The sequence below is a fragment of the Tachypleus tridentatus genome, chromosome 10, assembly GCF_004210375.1.
Source record: "Tachypleus tridentatus isolate NWPU-2018 chromosome 10, ASM421037v1, whole genome shotgun sequence".
NCBI lineage: Eukaryota > Metazoa > Arthropoda > Merostomata > Xiphosura > Limulidae > Tachypleus > Tachypleus tridentatus.
This window is the reverse complement of record NC_134834.1, coordinates 178369767-178392147: the sequence shown is the minus strand read 5'-3', so window position 1 is coordinate 178392147 and position 22381 is coordinate 178369767. Positions and strand designations below refer to the sequence as shown.

At 35.9% G+C, this 22381-nt stretch overlaps 1 protein-coding gene across 2 annotated transcripts in view; it reads right to left on the bottom strand.

Moving 5' to 3' along the window:
* Positions 1 to 22381, bottom strand: part of LOC143231022 (uncharacterized) — a 56543-nt gene that overhangs the window by 19529 nt on the left and 14633 nt on the right. For both annotated transcript variants that reach the window (XM_076465491.1, XM_076465490.1), the window contains exons 2-4: positions 9358 to 9391; positions 7404 to 7547; positions 6319 to 6561 (exon numbers count right to left, since the gene is read on the bottom strand). In XM_076465491.1, coding sequence (XP_076321606.1) covers positions 6319 to 6561; positions 7404 to 7547; positions 9358 to 9391 — 421 coding nt within the window. The remainder of the gene's footprint in view (positions 1 to 6318; positions 6562 to 7403; positions 7548 to 9357; positions 9392 to 22381) is intronic.

Sequence of the window (22381 nt, the reverse complement as noted above, 5' to 3'; positions counted from 1 at the left end):
CAAAGGACCACATTCAGTTCTTTCTTGTCAATCAGGAATCAGTCCTGCAGAATTGTGTAAAGTTTGATCTACTGGAGCACTATGAAAAACACAAAACTGTGGCAGGTATTAGGTCACATCATAGCTTTATTCTACCAACACATTCTATATGAGAAGGCTATCAGATGATGATGTGTACACAGTTGTAACTGTTGGTAGTAGCAGTGAAAGTGATGCTGCAGCAGCTCAAATAGAGTCTAATGATAACAATGATAATTATCAGCCAGGAAAATATGTGGCATGCATATACAATCATGAATGGTATGTGGGAAACATAAAAAATAGATCAGATGAACATTCCGATGTGTTGGTGTCATTTATGAAGAAGTCGAGAAACAAATTGTTCTCATGGCCTGCAAGGGCATGTAAAAATGAAAGCTGGATTCCTTTCCAACATGTTCTTTGTCTGATAAGTGCACCTGCTGTGCAAGGCAGTAGTGCTCACCACTATGTTCTAAGTCAAAGTGATCTCAACATAATCAAACTCTTATTTCAGATATTTATTCAAGCTGTCTGCACACAGCAATGCTTATTTGATGTTGTTAAGGCTAATTTATTGCCAAAGCAATTTTTGAAACTTTTCACTGTCACGATTATTGCAGTTTGGTGTGACTATAATCTTTCTCAGTTATGCACTGTTGCAGCACTGTGCTTTTTGTGTCTGATTTACATTTGTATTTATTATATTATGAATCTTAAACTCAGCCATATCTACATAACTGTAATGCATACACAAAATATTTGCATTGCCATGTGATCTAACTAGTTATGCCAATAAACTTGTTCAGAAATGAATTAATTCTTTCTTGTTTCTTACAACTTCATTATTTAACATTGTGAAAGGCTGGTTAGAATATTTCAGCAGGATTCATAATATTCTGACAGGTATTTTTCAAAATTGTATGGATATATTTGCACACAGTAACACACTTGAACTGAATTGCTTTTCAATAAAAATCGTATGGTCAATTATAACTCAAAAAGTAGGTTGGACACAATCCTGATTTTTTTTGTAGATTATATTCAGAGATGTAAAAATATATGGTAAAAATCTAAAAAGGCTGAATAACTGGTGACATGGTCAAACTGTGGCCTTAAGTAGGGCTATTTTTAGCTAAATCATAAAAAGTTGCATGCAACTACATTGTTTTACAGGAGATATAATAGACTTAATTATAACAACTGCTGATTTATCAACTGATGTTATAGGAAATTTGAAAACAAAATTCAGCTTTGTATTATATCAAGTCTTAGAGCTATGTTTTTTTACGATTTTGGGTTTTGAGGTGATTTTACTGCCTCACTATGCAAATCCTAAGAGAGATAAACTTGGTTTGAGACCATTTTTGAATTCTGTGAGATTAATTCAGTCAGTGTAGCAATTTTCAGCGTTCTACCACCATTACTCTTGCTGCTTTAAGCAGCCAAAGTTGCCTGAAAATGAATTCGCAAAAAAAACAACAAAAACAAACTAAATTTCACAGGGCTGTAAATCAGAAACTATTAGAGATATTGATCTAATCTTTCGCAATTTTTCATTATATGGGCAGATGAGCACATGTGAATTTTTTTCAAGGCATTCTGTGGGGGTCACCTGCAGCCCCCTGGATGATTTGACATGCTTTTCATGAAGGGGGAAAGGTGGGTTAACCTGCATTAAATCCATGTCGCTGGTCTTATGAGTTCACAATATTATTAATCTGCTCTAAGTGTATATCATTAAATTTCTGGTTGGTGGTTTCATTAAGTATTCACCTGTCTTGTATTTTTATGCTTCACTAATACGTTAATTTAATATTTCCAAGATTACAAGCTCTCAAAATCCTATAATTTAGGGATTTTTTTTGTTAATATTTCAGATCAAAACGGAAGCAAAATAAAACATGAACAATCTCATTTTTATGAACGATGCATTTTTTTTTAAACAGAACACTTGAATATTTGCACTATTTACAATATCAAATGATTGCCATTTTTCAGAACAGAATGTATTATTTAACTATAATACCATTAATATACCTTTTGTTATATACATGGACACTGAAAGGAAATTACATGTCAAAAACAATTCGTTTTAAACGGCGCTGCTGACAAAACACATTATCCCTGAAGAAAACATTTCATAACCGTTCTGTGTTGGACTCCAACAATATTCTTTTTTGCTTTTTTTTTTAAAACTATGGTTATTAGTGACCCTTATTATACGATGGCCAAAGAATTTTCTTTCGTTTTATAATAATAATGAACACAATCTAAAATTAATCGTTAATTTCTTTCTTAATGCCTCTATATTTTCTTTATGATGTATGACAGAAATGAGGAAAACAAAGACAATTGTAGGCCTCGCAAACATTTCATATATTACAACCATAGTCTCGCCAACAGTGATTTCATGTGACTTCGATCTACACGTAATAATACTTTTACTAGCGAAAAGAACAAAATCAAAAAAACGTTATCGTAGTAAATGGAATATTACCGAGGCCTAGAGTAATCTTTCTTTTTTCAATTCAGTAATTATGGAGTTTTACCAAGAACCACTAGCTTCACGTATAAGTTATATAATTTTCTTCGTTGTATATCGGTAACACACTTTTCGAGACATTTTAAATTTATCAAAATGGAAACCATCAATCAACTACAACTTATTAACTTTTCTGACAACAATTAAAACCGAATAAAAAGCAGTGCAACTTTACATGGTTAAACTGTCCGATTTACATATTTCGACTTCGAAAAAAATATTTACTGTGTTTTTTGAACTATCGCAAAGTTATCAGACTTGTGGTAAATGTGATCAAAACATAAATCATGAACTTCGTTACTGATCAAAATCTATCAAATCTCAATCTAACAGTACATGTTATCATTGTACCATACTCTAACTTTATTTTTTCTGTATCGATAAAAGTTTGTCTGTTTTTTTTGAATTTCGCGCAAAGCTACAGCAGGACTATCCGAGCTAGCCGTTCCTAATTTTGCAGTGTAAGACTAGTGGGAAGGCAACTAGTCATCACCACCCACCGCCAACTCTTGGGCTACTCTTTTACCAACGAACAGTGGGATTGACCGTAACTATATAACGCCCCCACGGTTGAAAGGGCGGGCATATTTGATTTGACGAGGATTCAAACCCGCCACCCTCGGATTATGAGTCGAGTGCCTTAACCACCTGGCCATGCCGGGCCATTGATAAAACAAACATATAAATTATTAAAGTAACAATATAGAAGACTATAAACACACCATTTACTGAGTTAGTTTCTAAAGGTATCAAACACACAAAAGAAATTTTTTGTTACTAGAACAATTTTTATGTGTTAATTCACAAAACTCGCAAAAATAAAAATCATCACAACAACACTGTGGAAAGGCTTTGCTTATATGTTTAAAAATATTACCATAAAAGTTAATAGTAAAAAGATACTAAAAAGTTAAATACTGCCGAAACGTGACTGTCTTAAAATAGTTAGAGTCTTGAAACCATGTAACGAGCGAAACGTCGAAGGTACACTAAAACACGCCAATGTTAGGAACGATTTTGGTTTCAAGTGAGTCGACCCACAGTTTCTTATTTCGAAGAGGTGAGAATTGTGACAAATTCTGAAACACAGATAGAATATTTAGAAGTTAGTAACACAATCTGAGTACAAAATCAAAACATTATAGATGGAAAAACGATTAAGCCATCGTACAGCTTCATACTTTGTTATACAATAAGGGTTAACATACTTAAAATATGCAGGAGTTGTAAACGTTAAAAAAATCACCCATTTCTTGCATAAATTAATGAACATATGTACGTATATAAACTTTTAGCCTAATCGACTTAGATGCCAAAATCAGTTCCCTGTCAGCTTAACTTACATCTAACATATTTTTTCAATAATACGTATATACACATGTAAACGAAACACTAGGGAATCTTCAATAGCTACGGCACATGAAATTCGTTTCAACAAGATAAGAGCAAATTAATTTGAGACGTTTTTTCCCCTTTTTATTGGCTATATTTCGTGCACTAGCAATACCAAGCTTGAGGCTCGCGTATACCCGATTCGATTGTTCATCAGGGCCTCTAAGAGCCAACACTAAAACTGAACTTCTTTTAAACAGGATTAGAGTAAATTATCCTACGAAATCTTAAACGTGGTCAAATACACAAGTGGAAAATGTTTGAACTGCTGAGTCCAAAACAGTAATTAGATTTCATATCGATCAAGAGATGACGCAACTATGAACTAAAAGATTGTAATTGTAAAACTGAAAGCCGCGGCGAAAACTTCAGAAGTTTAAAACGACCAAATAACAATGAATGTTTGACAGAACGTTAAAGGTCCTAATACCTTCCAAAGGGAAATTATCCATTTGTGTTTATACGTTATAAATACCTATTATTAGCAAAGCATAGCGAAATACATTACTGATTTTATTAAAATTTTAAAACTATTAATTAATACCTCAAAAAATAAGTATGATATCAGATCAAGGTTCTTGCGTTGAAAGAAAGAAAAAAACAACTAAGTGGTTTCCCAGTGGGGCAGTGGTAGGTTTACAGACTTATAATGCTAAACTCAAGGGTTCGATTCTCTGCGGTGGACAAAGCAGATATTTCAATATGTCTTTACTTTAAAACAAACTAAGGAATAAGTGTTTGTACCTTACAATGTTGATTGTTAGGCGTAACAAACTGATGAGTAAATTTGCACTCGGAAAGAAATCGTAGATTAACTTTCAAGTTAAAATTTTGGGCGTACGTATTTACTTTAAAAGTTTATAAAGTAAATAAGCCACAAATTATGAATATAGAAATTGTATTTTGTATAATTCATTAAACAAACACGAATCAATGGGAAATGAAGAACATGCTTGTGAAATTTATTTTTTAAAAATGATTTACAAAAAAGTTATATTATTCGAGCGAAAAACACATTTACTATGGTGACTAGAAGCATATAAAACCATCTGAGCAATAGATTGATGCAATTTTAATAACGCTATTTTAAGAAATGAAAATAATTTTCTTCTATTCAAAAGATTTTTCCGAGCTCAATAAAATACTTTTAATTTACGTTTTGCAAAACAAATAGACTACGTGTTAGTAATCTCAAACGTATACTCACTCATACGATCAATAGATTTGATTGTTACTCTTTAAGCAGTCACTTCGCAACTGATAATGTCAGTTCTCGAAGTTTCTGCAATCAAAATGGTAAACCTAATACAAAGCGTGTTACGTCCGTGTCGTGTCACTGTAGTTCAAACAAGATAAGGTACTTCTAATCAAAAAAGGCCACCATTAATGAAGCGCTTTCAATCAAGGATAGGGAAAATTATTTCATAAACCACTTAATGTGAAATGTTGAAGTTAAAAAACGTAATTTAATGATCATTTTTACTTGAAATTCGACACAATATTTAAATAAACAACAAGATATATTCCACTATACGGTTAACTGAATATTTTTCAATATTAAAATAAAAATATTTTGACAAACATATATATAGAATTGTTAGCTCATTATTTTACATCTTATTTCAACGTTTCGTTTCTTTTCGAATTCACGCGTTATGACACACAAAATTTGGATATCAAGCATAGGTAATTCGAATGTAGTAAATTTGAGAAGTTAGGCAGTAAATATAAAATATTTAAATTAAATTATTTAAGAGCTTGTATTGAAAATAAAGCTGCAGTCCAATATAAACGATGATTATAATGTAAATACTTTATTCTGGTAGATTAGGGAACAGATTTCTGTCTTCTAAACCCTGTGTTTGATTGTTGTTAAATTCAAAGCTAAAGAATGGACTATCTTTGCTGTTGTCACCTTGAGCATCAAAACCCAGTTTTTAGAGTTATAAACCTTCAGACATTCTACTGAGGAGCAAAGCGTAGAGTTATAATGACCATAAAAATCTAATGTTCGTAATGTATTTTTGATTAGAAACGTTTGTGGTAGTTTGTGTATACGTTTTTGTTTGTTTGTTTGTTTTTTGCGTAAAATTACACAACCGAATATTTGCGTTCTGTCCACTACGGAGAGTCGAACTCCTGATTTTAGCGTTGCAAGTCCAGGGGATTTGTCAGGAAGTTGAAGTAAAATTACTCTGAAATTTTGTTATTGTTATCACTGTTTCTTTGATTGTCCGTTCCTGTAACACAAATCTAATACAGGCTTTTAGCAAGTTCACTTCAATTTAGATATTTGTTAAACAAGCGCTGGATAATAACGTTTTAAGGCTATAATTACTTAAAGTTTATCTTATACAACTCACCTTCATAATTCACTCGCCCATCACCGTCTACGTCGGCCTCCTTGATCATGTCTTCTACGTCATCCTCTGTGAGCTTCTCGCCAAGATTAATCATCACGTGACTTAGTTCTGCTGAACTAATGTAACCGTCCCCATCCCTATCAAACACCCTAAAAGCCTCGCGCAGCTCTTCCTCGCGATCAGACTCTTTCATCTTCTTCGACATCATAAAAAGGAATTCGTTAAACTCGATTGTTCCGTTACCTATATATATACACGCACACACACACATACACAAGGAAGAAACGTATTAACTATTATATTTAACGTCAAAACCATATTATTAAATTATATGTAATGTACAACGTTTAATGAGTTACTTTTACATCTGGAATTCCCAACATTAAAAACATCCTTTTAAAACTAGATGAAGCAGAAAACCTCAATCTCAAATATTATCATTGTGCATTGTAGTTTGTAGTATCGTGTAGCAAATATCTTAAGTTTTGCATAATGTTTGTTTGTAATTAAGCACGAAGTTACACAGTGGGTTATCTGTATAGAAACCAAATCTTAGAGTTGCAAGTCCGCTGACATGTTGCTGTGCCACTGGAGATTTTCTGTACAATGGTTTGAATTTTGCGCAAAACTATACGAGGGCTATCTGCGCTAACCGTACCTAATTCTGCAGTGTAAAACTAGAGGGAAGGCAGCTAGTCATCATTATCACTCACTATCAACTCTTGAGCTACTCTTTTACCAACGAATAGTGGAATTAACCATCACATTATAACGCCCTAACGGCTGAAAGGGCGAGGATATTTGGTGTGATGGGGATTCGAACCCGCAACCTTCAGATTACGAGTCGAGTGCCTTATCCACTTGGCCATGTCTCTATAATAACGGTGAATAATATAACTGGTGTATACACATACAATTAACACAAAATTAAGAGAATGTTTGTGATTTAGTATCTATTAATTTAACTAGTTATAAAATAAGCTCAATTTTCTAGGAAATCGAAACAAGTGTGTGTTCATTATTAAGATACTCTTTATACTAAATAATTTTCAAAATTTGTTGTTATCGATCACAGCGCCACCTACCGTCTTGATCAACCATTTCAACCATGTTACACAGGTCCTTTTCTGTTGGCTTTTGTCCAAGGGACCTCATGACAACTCCTAGCTCTGTGGCTGTTATCCGACCGTCAGAGTCCTTGTCGAACAGCATGTAAGCCTCTCTAAATTCTAATAGAACATAAAATAAAGTGCTTTATCTTAATACTATTAATATTAGACACTGGTAATGCTCAAATAATTTAATACTTCCATGTGTTTGTTACCATGGAGTTAAAGTTTAAAATATGGCTTTAAGAAAACTCAATTCGATGTATTCTTTGCACCACGAATGACAAACTTCAAGATATCCGTTTCTTGTTGTTATATGTAAATTTTTAATATGTACAAAAGTGGGTGTTATCGTACAATGTTTCACAAATCTTAAGCTTTTTAATTTCGTGAAGTCTCGTTCGTGGTGGAATTTCACGTGAACTTGATTTTGTTTTGATCCTTTTTGGTAAGAATTAATATGGTGGTTGTGGTTTGTTTTTAATGTAATGTGTTTGTCAAGCCAGAATTCATAAGAATACTTTGTACATTTACTTTACAAAATCTCTGTTTCGCAAGAACAGCGAAATGAAAAGAAACTCACTTTAATTGTCACGTGTTCACATCCAACAATGTAATACGTGATCACACTCTAACACTGCAATATGGGAGGCCCGGCATGGCCAAGCGTGTTAAGGCGTGCGACCCGTAATCTGAGGGTTGCGGGTTCGCATCCCCGTCGCGCCAAAAATGCTCGCCCTTTCAGCTGTGGGGGCTTTATATTGTGACGGTCAATCCCACTATTCGTTGGTAAAAGAGTAGCCCAAGAGTTGGCGGTGGGTGGTGATGACTAGCTGCCTTCCCTCTAGGGACGGCTTGCACAGATAGCCCTCGAGTAGCTTCGCGCGAAATAAAAAAATCCAAACAAACAAGCAATATGGGAATACACATTTAACTGTCACGTAATCGTTCTAACGGTATAATATCTGAATTCATATGAAACAGTCACGTAATAGTTTCTAATAGTACAATATGAGAATATACGTTTAATTGTCACGCAACTACCCCTATAATGTGACGTGTGAACACGCATTTAACTGTCACTTAATCACTCTTAGCAATGCAATATGTAAAGAAACATTTAATTATTACGTGATCAACCGTGATAGTGCAATATGTAAAACAGAATCATAACATAACGAGTTGACCTCCAACAGCTGACTTTTTAACAACGATCTCAAAGGAAGCCATATTCCACAGTTTTAAAACTGGACCCGCTTATAACGTTGCTTGGGCACTACTTTGACAAGGTACCAGCTTTGTCTGCGTTGTAATATTTCAAAATATTTTTAAAAGTAAAATTAAAGTTTTGCGTTTTTATTTATCAACTCTTCCCCTTTTTAAGTAAGTCTGCATAAATTAGAAGAGGTAACAACTAAAATTTATGCAGTCGAAATGTTTTATCGATTAAACATTCGAACATCCTGTATATAAAATGTAAACACATGTGATTCAATCAAATATTTTAAATATTATACACAATAATATATATTTACATCTGCGTCATAAAAGACAGACGTTCCTACTGATCGTTAGGATAGTTGGTTTGGTTTATTATGAATTTTGCGCAAAGCTACACGAGGACTATTTGTGCTTGCTGTCCTTAATTTAGCAGTGTAAGACTAGAGGGAAGACAGCTAGTCATCACCACCCACCGTCAACTCTTGGGCTACTCTGTTACCAACGAATAGTGGGATTGACCGTAACATTATAACGCCCTCATGGCTGAAAGGGCGAGCATGTTTGGCGTAAGGGGATTTGAACCCGTGACCCTCAGATTACGAGTCGAGTGCCTTAACCACCTGGCCATGCCAAGCCACTAGGATAGTGACTTCTGAAATAATATTTAGAGTTTCTACAATTTTATCAAATATGAAATTATTGTTCATACCTGCAATTTGCTCGTCTGTCAGTCCGTATTCTGCCTGGAAAAAAACAAAAGAGCAACAAAAACGAGTCATCAATAAAAAATAACCTGCACAAAGACATTACTTACATTATTACCACACAAGCCTAATTCACATCATATGACGGGAAATTATTAATTCTTTTTTCTCAAAATGATATCTAAGTAAATGTTCTACGAAAATATTTTCTAAAAAAAAAGACATTTTAATCAAGGACCAACATATCTTTAGTATTTCAGGAAAACGACATTTTTTATTTATATCTGGTCATCTCTACCAAGTATTGCTCGATTAATTCGTGATGACGTGAAACCCACTTTAAGTAAAAATTTATCTCATAACGGCTGGTATGGATATTAACACTTACTAATAAAGCAGAAAACCACGTTTCAACTTTCTTAGGTCTTCATCAGGCTAAAAAAGAGGTTTGTTGATCAAAAGATGACCTAAGAAGATCGAAACATTGTTCTGTACTTTATTACAAGTTCCAAAATCGATACCAGCCGTCTTTAGAATACATTTTTCCTAAATGCTCATTGTTTCTCCTTTCAACCAATAATTCATTTTGACTTCTGTATATTCTTAAGTTATATTCAAATGTTCTTATTTATAAATCCTTATATATTGAAACATACGAGATAAAATGATTCTCGAAGACATATTCTTACTTGGTTAACTGTGCGAGCCTACAAATTATTAATTGCTATTGTAAAGGCAGTGAATTTTATTTCGAATTTCGGAGCCTTCCTGAATTTGCCTTTGTTACACTGCTGAGCTGCAGAAGTGCGCTTTAATTTGGGCATTTTGAAAATTTAAATGTGCCGCGGGTAATTATAGAGTTGCAACTGAAGATTCCGATTGGACAAAATTTTGTGATGTTGCGTTAATATGTCGCCTTGACAACCAACTAAAAGTGATGGGAAATTTCAATCAATTATAATGATTTGTTGTGCAATACTCGACTTTACTACTCATAACGATCTCTACCAATCTACCCTCAAATCTAATTATATGACCAAAATATCGCATCATCCATTTATATATGAATGGAATAATTTTAAAAAGATACTTTTGCTTGTCGTGGCAGAAAGTGCTATCTTTCTTAGTATGTTGCGTGTCGATCTGTATCGCAACGGCTGAGATATCAGTGGCTTTTCGTCTTTATATAGTAGATATTCAAAATTCCCACAGCTTTAGGTTAACGCTTTAACAATTAGGTATATAATATATGATGCATTGTATAATTATTCTAGACATTCGAGGATTATTTAGATTCAATTAAAAATTCTTGTTCTGTCTTATATTATCTTATTTTTTCATTGTTTGTTTGTATCAGTCCAAAACTATACCAAAGGGAATAGCGTTATTCCCTTTGCAATTTAGCGTTACAAATCTCTAAACTTACTGCTAACCCATTATAGTGTGTTCGTACACGATGATATGTGTTGAAATTTTCTTCGAATTGGGTTCTTACTCAGGATTCTACTTGTCGAGTAGGGTTTATTTTCGAAGGTTGCGTCTCCATTTCATTAGTCTGCATGAAAGCATGTTAATCAACCACGCCATTCCACATGAGGAAATGTTGCAAAGAGACTGGTGTTTGATTTTGTACTTGTAATTAGAATTTACAAGTGATTATATACAGTGATTAAATGATTTAGCTGGTTAGCATATAATTATTCTCAAGTCTGTTATGGTTTTGACTAAAGACAATAAACTAGTTTTGTAATTAGTACGGGTTAGTTCCAACGTTTTTGTAAAAATGTAGTTTACATTTAATGGCAAAGCTACTAAGGCTATCTGCCACCGTCCCTATGTTTGACCTACTGACCAAAGAGAAATAACGTTATTAGTCAGGAGTATCTTACCTCTCACCATCTAAGATGAGACTTTGATTCTCATAGCTGTAAAGAAAATATTTTGTAGCCTTTCTGAAGGAGTTTATTAAATTCAAAGTTTACACTTCTTGTTGGCTTTCTTCAATCGATATTTCACAAATTATGCAGAAAATTTTTTCCCTAAACATTCGCATACATATTTACTTTTATTGGCCGTACCAGAAAAACACATCGTGTGCTTATTTACTGTTATTTACTTTGTCGGAAAAACTTCGTATGTGACTAAGAAATGTAATTAGTGATGAACTTCTAATTACACGTTGAGATCACGAAGCCATTACACAAGATGAAAGATAACATGTAGGTCAGAGTAGTTCAATAGAATATCACTAGGGGATATTACTCCACGATTATTATTGTGAGGTCAAATAAGTTAAATAAGATTTGGCAAGAAAGCGAAATGGTGATAAGATAACACGTACTTTGTTTAATTCAGAAGGTTATATTGGAAAACATTTGTAAAAAATATGATCTCTGTTTTGGAATTAATCACAAAGTTCTACCATGGGCTATCTGTGCTCTGCCGAACACAGATATCGAAACCCGATTTCTGGCTGTGTGACAACAAACTGTTGATAACCCTACATGATATTTGTTATGGCCATTGAATGGCTAGATTTGAATCTCTGTAGACGTTACCATGACTGAAAAAGAAATTCACGCAGACAAAATCTAAGTATAAACTTCGTTTCGAAGAAACGCTATAAAATACCTTACGTTTCAGATTATATATATATATACACACATACAGTACGTTTCTTAAATATGAGCTCTACCGATAACTTTCTGTGAACTTGGTTATGGACTTGTTTGCCAAAACTGGTTTTGGTTTGGTTGGATGTTCGCTCAAAACTACACGAGGGATATTAGTGCCAGCCATCACTAAGTTGGCAGTGAAAGACCATAGGAGAGGTAGCTAGCCTTCTCCAGCCTCCAATTTTCGGGCTACTCTTTCAACAAATACTAGCGAGATTGAGTGTTACATTATAACACCTCCACAGTTAAAAGGACGGGCATGTTTGGTATAACGGGGATTCGAACATACGGGTTCAAGTCGAGCGCCCTAACCATTTATGCCAGGCCTTTGTTAAAATTGTAAATCGGTTACACTATGTAACAAAATTTTTACTTTTTCTTGTACCTGGGCAGAAAGCGTCATTTCCCAATTGCTTATGCCTAAAGTAAACGGAAAAAGACCTATTTTTCTCTTCAAACTTTGTTTTTGTGACCTGGGAGCGTATAACAAAAACATGATGGGAGACTGTTTGGAGGCTGATACGTGAAAGTGATTTACATTACAGTCGCAAATCTCGAAAAACTACTCACTTCTAAACAGTTTTGTATAACTTTAGTATAAATACATGTAACTCTTGATTCATATATTGTTCTATTCAGACCTTATGTAAATGAAAATGTGCAAATTTGCCCGTTTTTACTTAGAAAATAGGTTAATTTCTAAATTTCATTATCCAGGTCACAAAAGCAAAATTTGAAGGTAATAATGGCCATTTTCTGTACTTTTACAACAGAAGCAATTACGAACTAACACATACTATCAAGGAACAAAATATGTATTACATAGTGTTACATTCATCGTGATTCGTTTCCCTGAATTAATACCAGAGTTATTAATAATCAAAAAGTAATAGTCGTATTATTTTGTGCATGTGTGTGTTCAGTAATGTCACACTAAAACCGATCTTATGGGTTTACATAAATAGTTGTGGACAAAAACACAAACTGTTATTCTTTACCTAATTAGATGAAGTCTCTTTACAGTTGATGAATATGTGTGCATCATCTACAAACCATTCGCTCTTCAAATATCTAATAAAGAAAAGTAGGTTTATACCTAGAGTATATAGGTGGAAAACACACCAGCTATGTTGGTGTTTCAGTACTTTATATTTAAAAATGTCAATGTAATATTTTTGGCCTGGCAAAGCGGCTCATAGAACGGCTTTGAGTTTTTGTTTAGAAGCACACACTTAGTTCATAACTCCATCATTTCTTGATCAATTTTAGATCCAACTGCAATTTTTGACTTAGGAGCCGAACTCTCTCGACTGATGTATTTAAGCACGCCAAAAATCTTACTGATTTATTTACTCTGATACTAAAGTACATTAATATTATAAGAATAAATGATTCTGATCTACATCGATAGTTTTCGATATTTCTCAGTTTTTTGTTTAGCTTGCTTGTCATGAAAAAAAGTTACGAGCATTAGAAATATGCCATATTGAGGGCTCAAGCTTTAAACAGGGTAATAAATATCCTTGTTTAACACTATGCTACAAGACGGGTTCAGAATTCATATACATCTGAAACGCTTTTAATTCTTCTCAAATCTGTTATGGTTCAGGCTAAAGACACTAACCTAGTTTTTGTTGTTTTGTACTAAGTACGGGTCAGTTCCAACGTTTCTGGAAAAATGTTGTTTACATTTAATGGCAAAGTTACTAAGGCTATCTGCCATCGTCCCTATATTTGACCGACTGACCAGAGGAAAATAATGTAGTCAGCAGTATCTTACCTCTCACCATCTAAGATAATACTTTGATAATATTGTACAGAAGGCTCGGCATGGCCAGGCGGTTAAGGCACTCGAATCGTAATCTGAGGGTCGCAGATTCGAATCTCCGTCGCACCAAATATGCTCGTCCTTTCAGCCGTGGGGGCGTGATAATGTAACGATCAATCCCACTATTCGTTGGTAAAAATGTAGCCCAAGAGTTGGCGGTGGGTGGTGAGGGCTAGCTGTCGTCCCTCTAGTCATATAGTGTACAGGGCCCGGAGTTGTAATCCGAGGGTCGCGGGTTCGCATCCCCGTCGCGCCAAACATGCTCGCCCTTTCAGCCGTGGGGGCGTTATAAAGTGACGGTCAATCCCACTATTTGTTGGTAAAAGAGTAGCCCAAGAGTTGGCGGTGGGTGGTGATGACTAGCTTCCTTCCCTCCAGTCTTACACTGCTAAATTAGGGACGGCTAGCACAGATAGCCCTCGAGAAGCTTTGTGCGAAATTAAAACAAACAAACTTATAGTGTACAGAAAATATTTTGTAGCCTTTCTGAAGGAGTTTACTAACTTCAAAGTTTTTACTTTCGCTGGTTTTCTTGAATCAATATTTTATAAATTATGTAAAAAATTATCTCTCTAAACACACGCGTAAATATTTACTTTTATCGACCGTGCCATAAAAACACCAAATACGTATTTATTGTTAGTTATTAACTGTGTCAGGCTCTTCGAATACTTATTTAATGTTATTGCGTCAGAGAAACTTCGAGTACTTATTCAGTGTTACTGAACGTATCACAGAAACCTCGATTACTGATTTACTAATGTGTACCATGTCAGGGAAATTACGAATACAGTAAACTCTCATTGTTTCGAAGTCGCTAGAACCGAATATATCACTTGTATCGAAGTTGGTGACTGGTCCGGCCAACTGTCCATATAAATACATAGTAACAAAAGCCCCTTGAACCGAACTGCATGTATCGAAGTGTCGGCTTGTAACGATGTATAATTATAGTCCCTAGGGTGTGAAAAGCATCAATATTACATCCTTTGTATCGAACCAGGTACGAAGATATTTATTTTTCTCATTTCCCTAAATTAATTGTCACTGCTGCCGACCACCCGCTACGCCGCTAGCAAGGGCAATTAGTCAGTCTCCGCGCAACAATGTGTGGTGCCACCATCAAAATCTTACACTTGAGAAATAGCGGACTGCAGATGGGGTAGTAGATTAGCCTAGCAATGTTTTTACAACAATTATAGTCAATAACACTTTAAACCCCTGCCCGCCCCAACTCACCCGCCCTCCCACCAAAAATTAGCTTAGATATAAAATTTTCAGATTATGGCTTGAGTAGATTATGCCTGGGCAGCCTGCACGCTGTGGCCTATAAAAGGCTAATCACAGTCAAATTAAACAGATCATTAATCATTGATCATGGCGAAGCGCAAGCTTGTATCGATAGAAACTAAAATTGCAGCAATAGAAGAAGTTGAAAAAAAAGTTAAAACAAAAACAGAAATAGCAAAAGCATTTGATGTGCCTCTGAACACTTTGTCAACATGGTTGAAAAATAAAGAGGCCATATTGTCTTCTCGAGACAACTTTTGTCCCAATAGAAAACGCATGCGAACTGCAAAACATTCTGACCTAGAAGCGGCATTGCTTCTGTGGTTCAAAAATGCTAGGTCAGAGAATGTTCCTATCTCTGGGCCTGTTATGCAAGCAAAGGCAAAAATACTTGCTGATCAAATGGGAATCACTGACTTTTGCATGAATGATGGGTGGTTAACCCGAGACTGCTGATAATGATCTGATCACTAGCGCGCCCCTGACAGACAGTGATATTGTGGCCATGGTGCAAAATAAACAGACACCAGAAAATGACAGTGAAAGTGAAGATGACGACAATGAGGAACCCACCATCCCAACACATTCTGCAGCTCGTGAGATGTGCCTGCAACTTCAGAGATATCTTGAACTCCAGGCTAACGCAGGACAGTTTATCTCTCAATTAAACATGATGGAGCGTTTTGTGACCAAGTGCCAGAGGGACAGCAGTTCGCAAAAAAACATTGTGCAGTATTTCAAATGACTCCAGTTAGACGTTCTTGCTGGTGTTTGTATCCTGTACATTATAATTACAAATGTCTATATTATGAATGTTATTTTTTTTATTTTTTTTTTTTTACAAGTGCTGTTAATTGTCCTTTTGAATTTCATTAAATGTGTTTTAAGTGTTTACACACGTGTGACTTCCGAGTCTTTAATCCAATTACCGGTACTGCACCAGCCGTCAGTTATAGGGCCTACCATTACCAGACTTGGCTAGTGAATGAAAAAAAAATCCTTTTTAACGAACTTCTTTTGTAACGAACAATTCTATTTGGTCCCTACGACTTCGTTACAACGAGAGTTTACTGTACTTTTCTTTTATTGAGGTGCCAGAGAAACTTCGACTACTTGTTGTATTCTTATTGACTAATTGTGTCTACGAGTGCTTTACTTTTATTGTTTGTTTTTTGAATTTCGCGCAAAACTACTCGTGAGCTATCTGCGCTAGCTGTCCCTAATTTAGCAGTGTAAGACTAGAGGGAAGGCAACTAGTCATCACCACCCACCGCCAACTCTTGGGCTACTCTTACCAACGAATAGTGGGATTGACCGCACATTATAACGCCCCGCGGCTGAAAGGGCGAGCATGTTTGGTGCGACCGGGATTCGAACCTGCGACCCTCGGATTACGAGTCGAACGCCTTAACCCATTTGGTCATGCCGGGCCTACTTTTACTGAGTAATTGCGCCTGAAAGTGCTTCTACCATGACTGAAGTTATAAAATAACTATCCCAACAACATCGACTACGAAGTGAGTAAAGCGCCACCTATAGGACGTCAGGCAAGCTTCTGCTGTGCTGTCTCTCGTAACCACTCGATAGATGAGCTATCAACTCCTAAAGTTCTCAGCAAAAAACGCAATCAACATTTGCTATATATTAATTACAATTAATACTCACTGTAATTTTGCCGCAACAGACAACGTAATTTTCTAATTTCTAACCAACGTAATAGTATTTAAAACACAGTTTATTCTAGTAATGTGGTTTACGGTATTATAATAACATTCAATATACATTATTATTTAAACTTATACTAATACATTAACATTTTTGTTTTACAAGATGTCACTGTCACGACAACAGTTTAAAATACATCCTTTGTAAGCTTACACTGTTGAAAGAGTTAATACATAGTCAGGGTTACCTTGGTACACAAAAAAATTGAAAATAAAGGTTTACTATCAATTCGTACTTATATATTAGACTTAAGATACAGCTTTAACAAGTTCTCACTGGTATCAATCATTCGAAATACTAAGTTTATATTGAACATTTAAAACCATCCTTGCTACATTTACACTGACAGAAAAACATTTAAAGCCACATGTAACGAGTTTATACCGATGTAGCAACATCTATAAACAGCACTGATGCGACAATATACTGCACATTGTTGCTAAGTTTCACTCGTAAGCCAGCTTTAGGAACATAGCTTAATGTGTTACAAAAAGTAATACGATAGTACTGTAAATACAGCTTTACAAAGTTTAAATTAATATAAATATTCTAAGTAGGCATTTTTATTAGGTTAAAACTGTTATAATAATAATTAAGACAATTTTATAAGATTTTCACAGGTATGCTAACATTTAAGGGATAGTGTAAACTTATTAATGTTCCACCCATAACATTTAAAACCTAAGCTTTTAGGTTTAGAGATGATAGGTATTTGTATTTTTTAAGCTCAGCATTATTAACTTTAATCCGATACGATAGTATTTTAAGCATACGTCTCGAGAATAATCGAACCCTGCATTTTGGCATTTATAAGTTAGTAAACTTACCTATATCCGACCGGGGGAAATTTACAAAGTGATTTCATAGTAGAACAAATTCAGGTCTATTGATTTCAAATTACTTTTTATTCTCTTAGAAAATTGCAGTTATTTCTCAGAAACTTAAACCATATTTCCCATAAGAACTTTATGACCACAACACATAGCCGGTTCTTTTTAAGTTATATCTTTCGTAAAAACCATAGCTCATATACGAAACAGAGCTGTGGCAATATTTGGCAAGAAACAAAGTTTAAAATCCATAATAGACTCTAGTATTCAGTTGGTCGAAAAACGAGGTAACTCACATCTCCAATCTACATACGAGTTTCTTCGTAACGTAAGATCTACTATATATTCTAGCCTAATCTTCAAATATTGATTATTTAATGCACTTTATATTTTATTAAAGACTTCATTAAACAAACCTTCGTGGGCTTTTCTTTAATAGTTTGAAGAACAACTCGTTCAGAGTTTTTGGTGTTGTTTGTAGATGAGATATTACTTTTGACTATAGGACTAGTACTTTCAAGAACATGATATCAGAACACAATTGCGTGCACGAAACGTTCACGTCTGTCACGAAAGTTTCAGTACAAAACACGAAACTCCATTAGGAACCATAATGTACTTTGAATGATGTCACGGCTTGCAAGCTTCTCATTAAAGAAGCCACTCTGAATCACCGTATTAGGATACAATTAAACTTTCCTAAAAAGGTAAATATGAAGCCATGACAACATAATTATAAATTTAAAAGGGCCCATATAGCCCTTTTTGGTAATAAGTCATTTTATAAATACATTGCTTTAAAGCGTTTGTAGACATAGTTGATTTCAAGAACTTATCCGTTAGACAATGGTTTGTTTGGAGAACATTTTGAATAATTATATCCGAATTCATAAGTTTATCTGCTGTAAACGACATTTGGGATAAATTTTTCTCAGTGGTTCTGTTCGTCAATATACCTTCTCTGCACACAGTTCTCATTCCGCACATCTATCCGTTTCAGGGCCTGGCATGGCCAAGCGCGTAAGGCGTGCGACTCGTAATCCGAGGGTCGCGGGTTCGCGCCCGAGTCGCGCTAAACATGCTCGCCCTCCCAGCCGTGGGGGCGTATAATGTGACGGTCAATCCCACTATTCGTTGGTAAAAGAGTAGCCCAAGAGTTGGCGGTGGGTGGTGATGACTAGCTGCCTTCCCTCTAGTCTTACACTGCTAAATTAGGGACGGCTAGCATAGATAGCCCTCGAGTAGCTTTGTGCGAAATTCCAAAACAAACAAACAAACAAACAAACTATCCGTTTCAGAAATCTGTCAAGGAAGTTTAAAGTTAAAGGCAAAAATTATCTTGAATGTTGTTTATGGAATTCAAATAACTGATTGGACGTTATTTCACTGTTTATAATAAGGATGATCTGCTAAATAACTTTCCTATGAAACATGCCTCGTTTGCAAAATCCTAATATCACCTGATATTTCAGGATATATGACACTAATTAAAATGTGTCAAACATTTTCATTTAATCTTAGCTTATGTTACTCCCTTTTTATCTTTATTAGCGTTAGTTCCAAAAAACGTAGTCCCTTCACTGTTTCGAAATCTACATCTTTAACGAAGGATTATATTCAATAATTGAATCCAAAGTTGTGTGTATGTTGCTTATGAAACATTTTATTTTACAGCTACTCTACTTATAAGCGTTTCTCTCCATTCCACAAGTACTTTCACACCCATAATTAAAATTTTAATCGTTTCAAATATACTCTAGTTATACTAATCTTTAACAATTTGATTATTAATACTTCTGTAGTTGCCAATCTTCTAGATACGTTGTCTCCAACCTAGATTAACTAGCAAGTCAGTATTTTATTCAGTTCAGTAGTTAATTCCCTTATCATACCATTTTATTATTCTTTCCAAAGATATCGAATAAATTCTCTTTCCACTTTCCTATTTTTTCTGCTTCAGAAAATACAAGTATAGACGGTGAAGATGTCCACTGGTAACGATCGCAGAATGATGTGTTCACAGGCCTTCTTTCATCATCATCAGGGTTCTGTATGACGGTCTGTGTTCACAGGCCTTCTTTCATCATCATTAGGGTTCTGTATGACGGTCTGTGTTCACAGGCCTTCTTTCACCATCATCAGGGTTCTGTATGACGGTCTGTGTTCACAGGCCTTCTTTCATCATCATCAGGGTTCTGTATGACGGTCTGTGTTCACAGGTCTTCTTTCATCATCATCAGGGTTCTGTATGACGGTCTGTGTTCACAGGCCTTCTTTCACCATCATCAGGGTTCTGTATGACGGTCTGTGTTCACAGGTCTTCTTTCATCATCATCAGGGTTCTGTATGACGGTCTGTGTTCACAGGCCTTCTTTCACCATCATCAGGGTTCTGTATGACGGTCTGTGTTCACAGGCCTTCTTTCATCATCATCAGGGTTCTGTATGACGGTCTGTGTTCACAGGTCTTCTTTCATCATCATCAGGGTTCTGTATGACGGTCTGTGTTCACAGGTCTTCTTTCATCATCATCAGGGTTCTGTATGACGGTCTGTGTTCACAGGCCTTCTTTCATCATCATCAGGGTTCTGTATGACGGTCTGTGTTCACAGGCCTTCTTTCACCATCATCAGGGTTCTGTATGACGGTCTGTGTTCACAGGTCTTCTTTCATCATCATCAGGGTTCTGTATGACGGTCTGTGTTAACAGGCCTTCTTTCATCATCATCAGGGTTCTGTATGACGGTCTGTGTTCACAGGCCTTCTTTCATCATCATCAGGGTTCTGTATGACGGTCTGTGTTCACAGGCCTTCTTTCATCATCATCAGGGTTCTGTATGACGGTCTGTGTTCACAGGTCTTCTTTCATCATCATCAGGGTTCTGTATGACGGTCTGTGTTCACAGGTCTTCTTTCATCATCATCAGGGTTCTGTATGACGGTCTGTGTTCACAGGTCTTCTTTCATCATCATCAGGGTTCTGTATGACGGTCTGTGTTCACAGGCCTTCTTTCATCATCATCAGGGTTCTGTATGACGGTCTGTGTTCACAGGCCTTCTTTCATCATCATCAGGGTTCTGTATGACGGTCTGTGTTCACAGGCCTTCTTTCATCATCATCAGGGTTCTGTATGACGGTCTGTGTTCACAGGCCTTCTTTCACCATCATCAGGGTTCTGTATGACGGTCTGTGTTCACAGGCCTTCTTTCACCATCATCAGGGTTCTGTATGACGGTCTGTGTTCACAGGCCTTCTTTCACCATCATCAGGGTTCTGTATGACGGTCTGTGTTCACAGGCCTTCTTTCACCATCATCAGGGTTCTGTATGACGGTCTGTGTTCACAGGCCTTCTTTCACCATCATCAGGGTTCTGTATGACGGTCTGTGTTCACAGGCCTTCTTTCACCATCATCAGGGTTCTGTATGACGGTCTGTGTTCACAGGCCTTCTTTCACCATCATCAGGGTTCTGTATGACGGTCTGTGTTCACAGGCCTTCTTTCACCATCATCAGGGTTCTGTATGACGGTCTGTGTTCACAGGCCTTCTTTCACCATCATCAGGGTTCTGTATGACGGTCTGTGTTCACAGGCCTTCTTTCACCATCATCAGGGTTCTGTATGACGGTCTGTGTTCACAGGCCTTCTTTCATCATCATCAGGGTTCTGTATGACGGTCTGTGTTCACAGGCCTTCTTTCACCATCATCAGGGTTCTGTATGACGGTCTGTGTTCACAGGCCTTCTTTCACCATCATCAGGGTTCTGTATGATGGTCTGTGTTCACAGGCCTTCTTTCACCATCATCAGGGTTCTGTATGACGGTCTGTGTTCACAGGCCTTCTTTCACCATCATCAGGGCTCTGTATGACGGTCGTGATTTGTAGATTATTGTTCTGCAGGAAGTTTTCCATAATATCGTAAAGTTAATGTTCTGACACTCTTCGTTACATGCTTTTTAAACTCTTTCAACTATCTGCTGCTGACAACTCGTGAAGCTTCATTTGAACAATTTAAATAAAGGCATAAAGTCCAAAGAAGACACGTCTGGCCATTTAAATGGATTGGTCTGTAAATGGTATAACTCGAATTCCTATTGGTACTTGCATTTGTAAAGTAAATCGGACGTTGACTTGGAAGTATGGCTGGACACTATCTCGGTGTAATAATATTTTATCATTCATTCCATATAAAGATATTTCCTCATAGTATCAGAACGTAAGCCTGATAGCATCTCGAATATGTTTTGACATTTTCTTCAACTTTCTGGAATTTTCTAACTTAATCTGTACCATTTTGGAAATGTCACACCACTCTCAAATAATAAATCGCTGGGATTTTGTTGTATCAATTTAGGTAGACATATGTTCCGTCCAATATGGCGACATACTTCCATTTTACACATGCCAAATGTCACTTAGAGCTTTTAAAAGTTATACTTTGGAATAAGTTTGTAAATATGGTTCTTATATTGCTCTTATAACCCTAAACCCACGTGATTTATCTCTTAATTTTCTAAGAGATGCTCCATCTTGAACTGCAAAGGACTGCTGAGGTCTTGGGTTACTGTTGGTGAGACAATCTCACAAATTTTCTTTACTACTTCCAAAGTGCAACTGGTAGTTGTGAAATACCCGTTTTATCACCCTCTATAATCATATAACCAATACGATTTAACTCTGC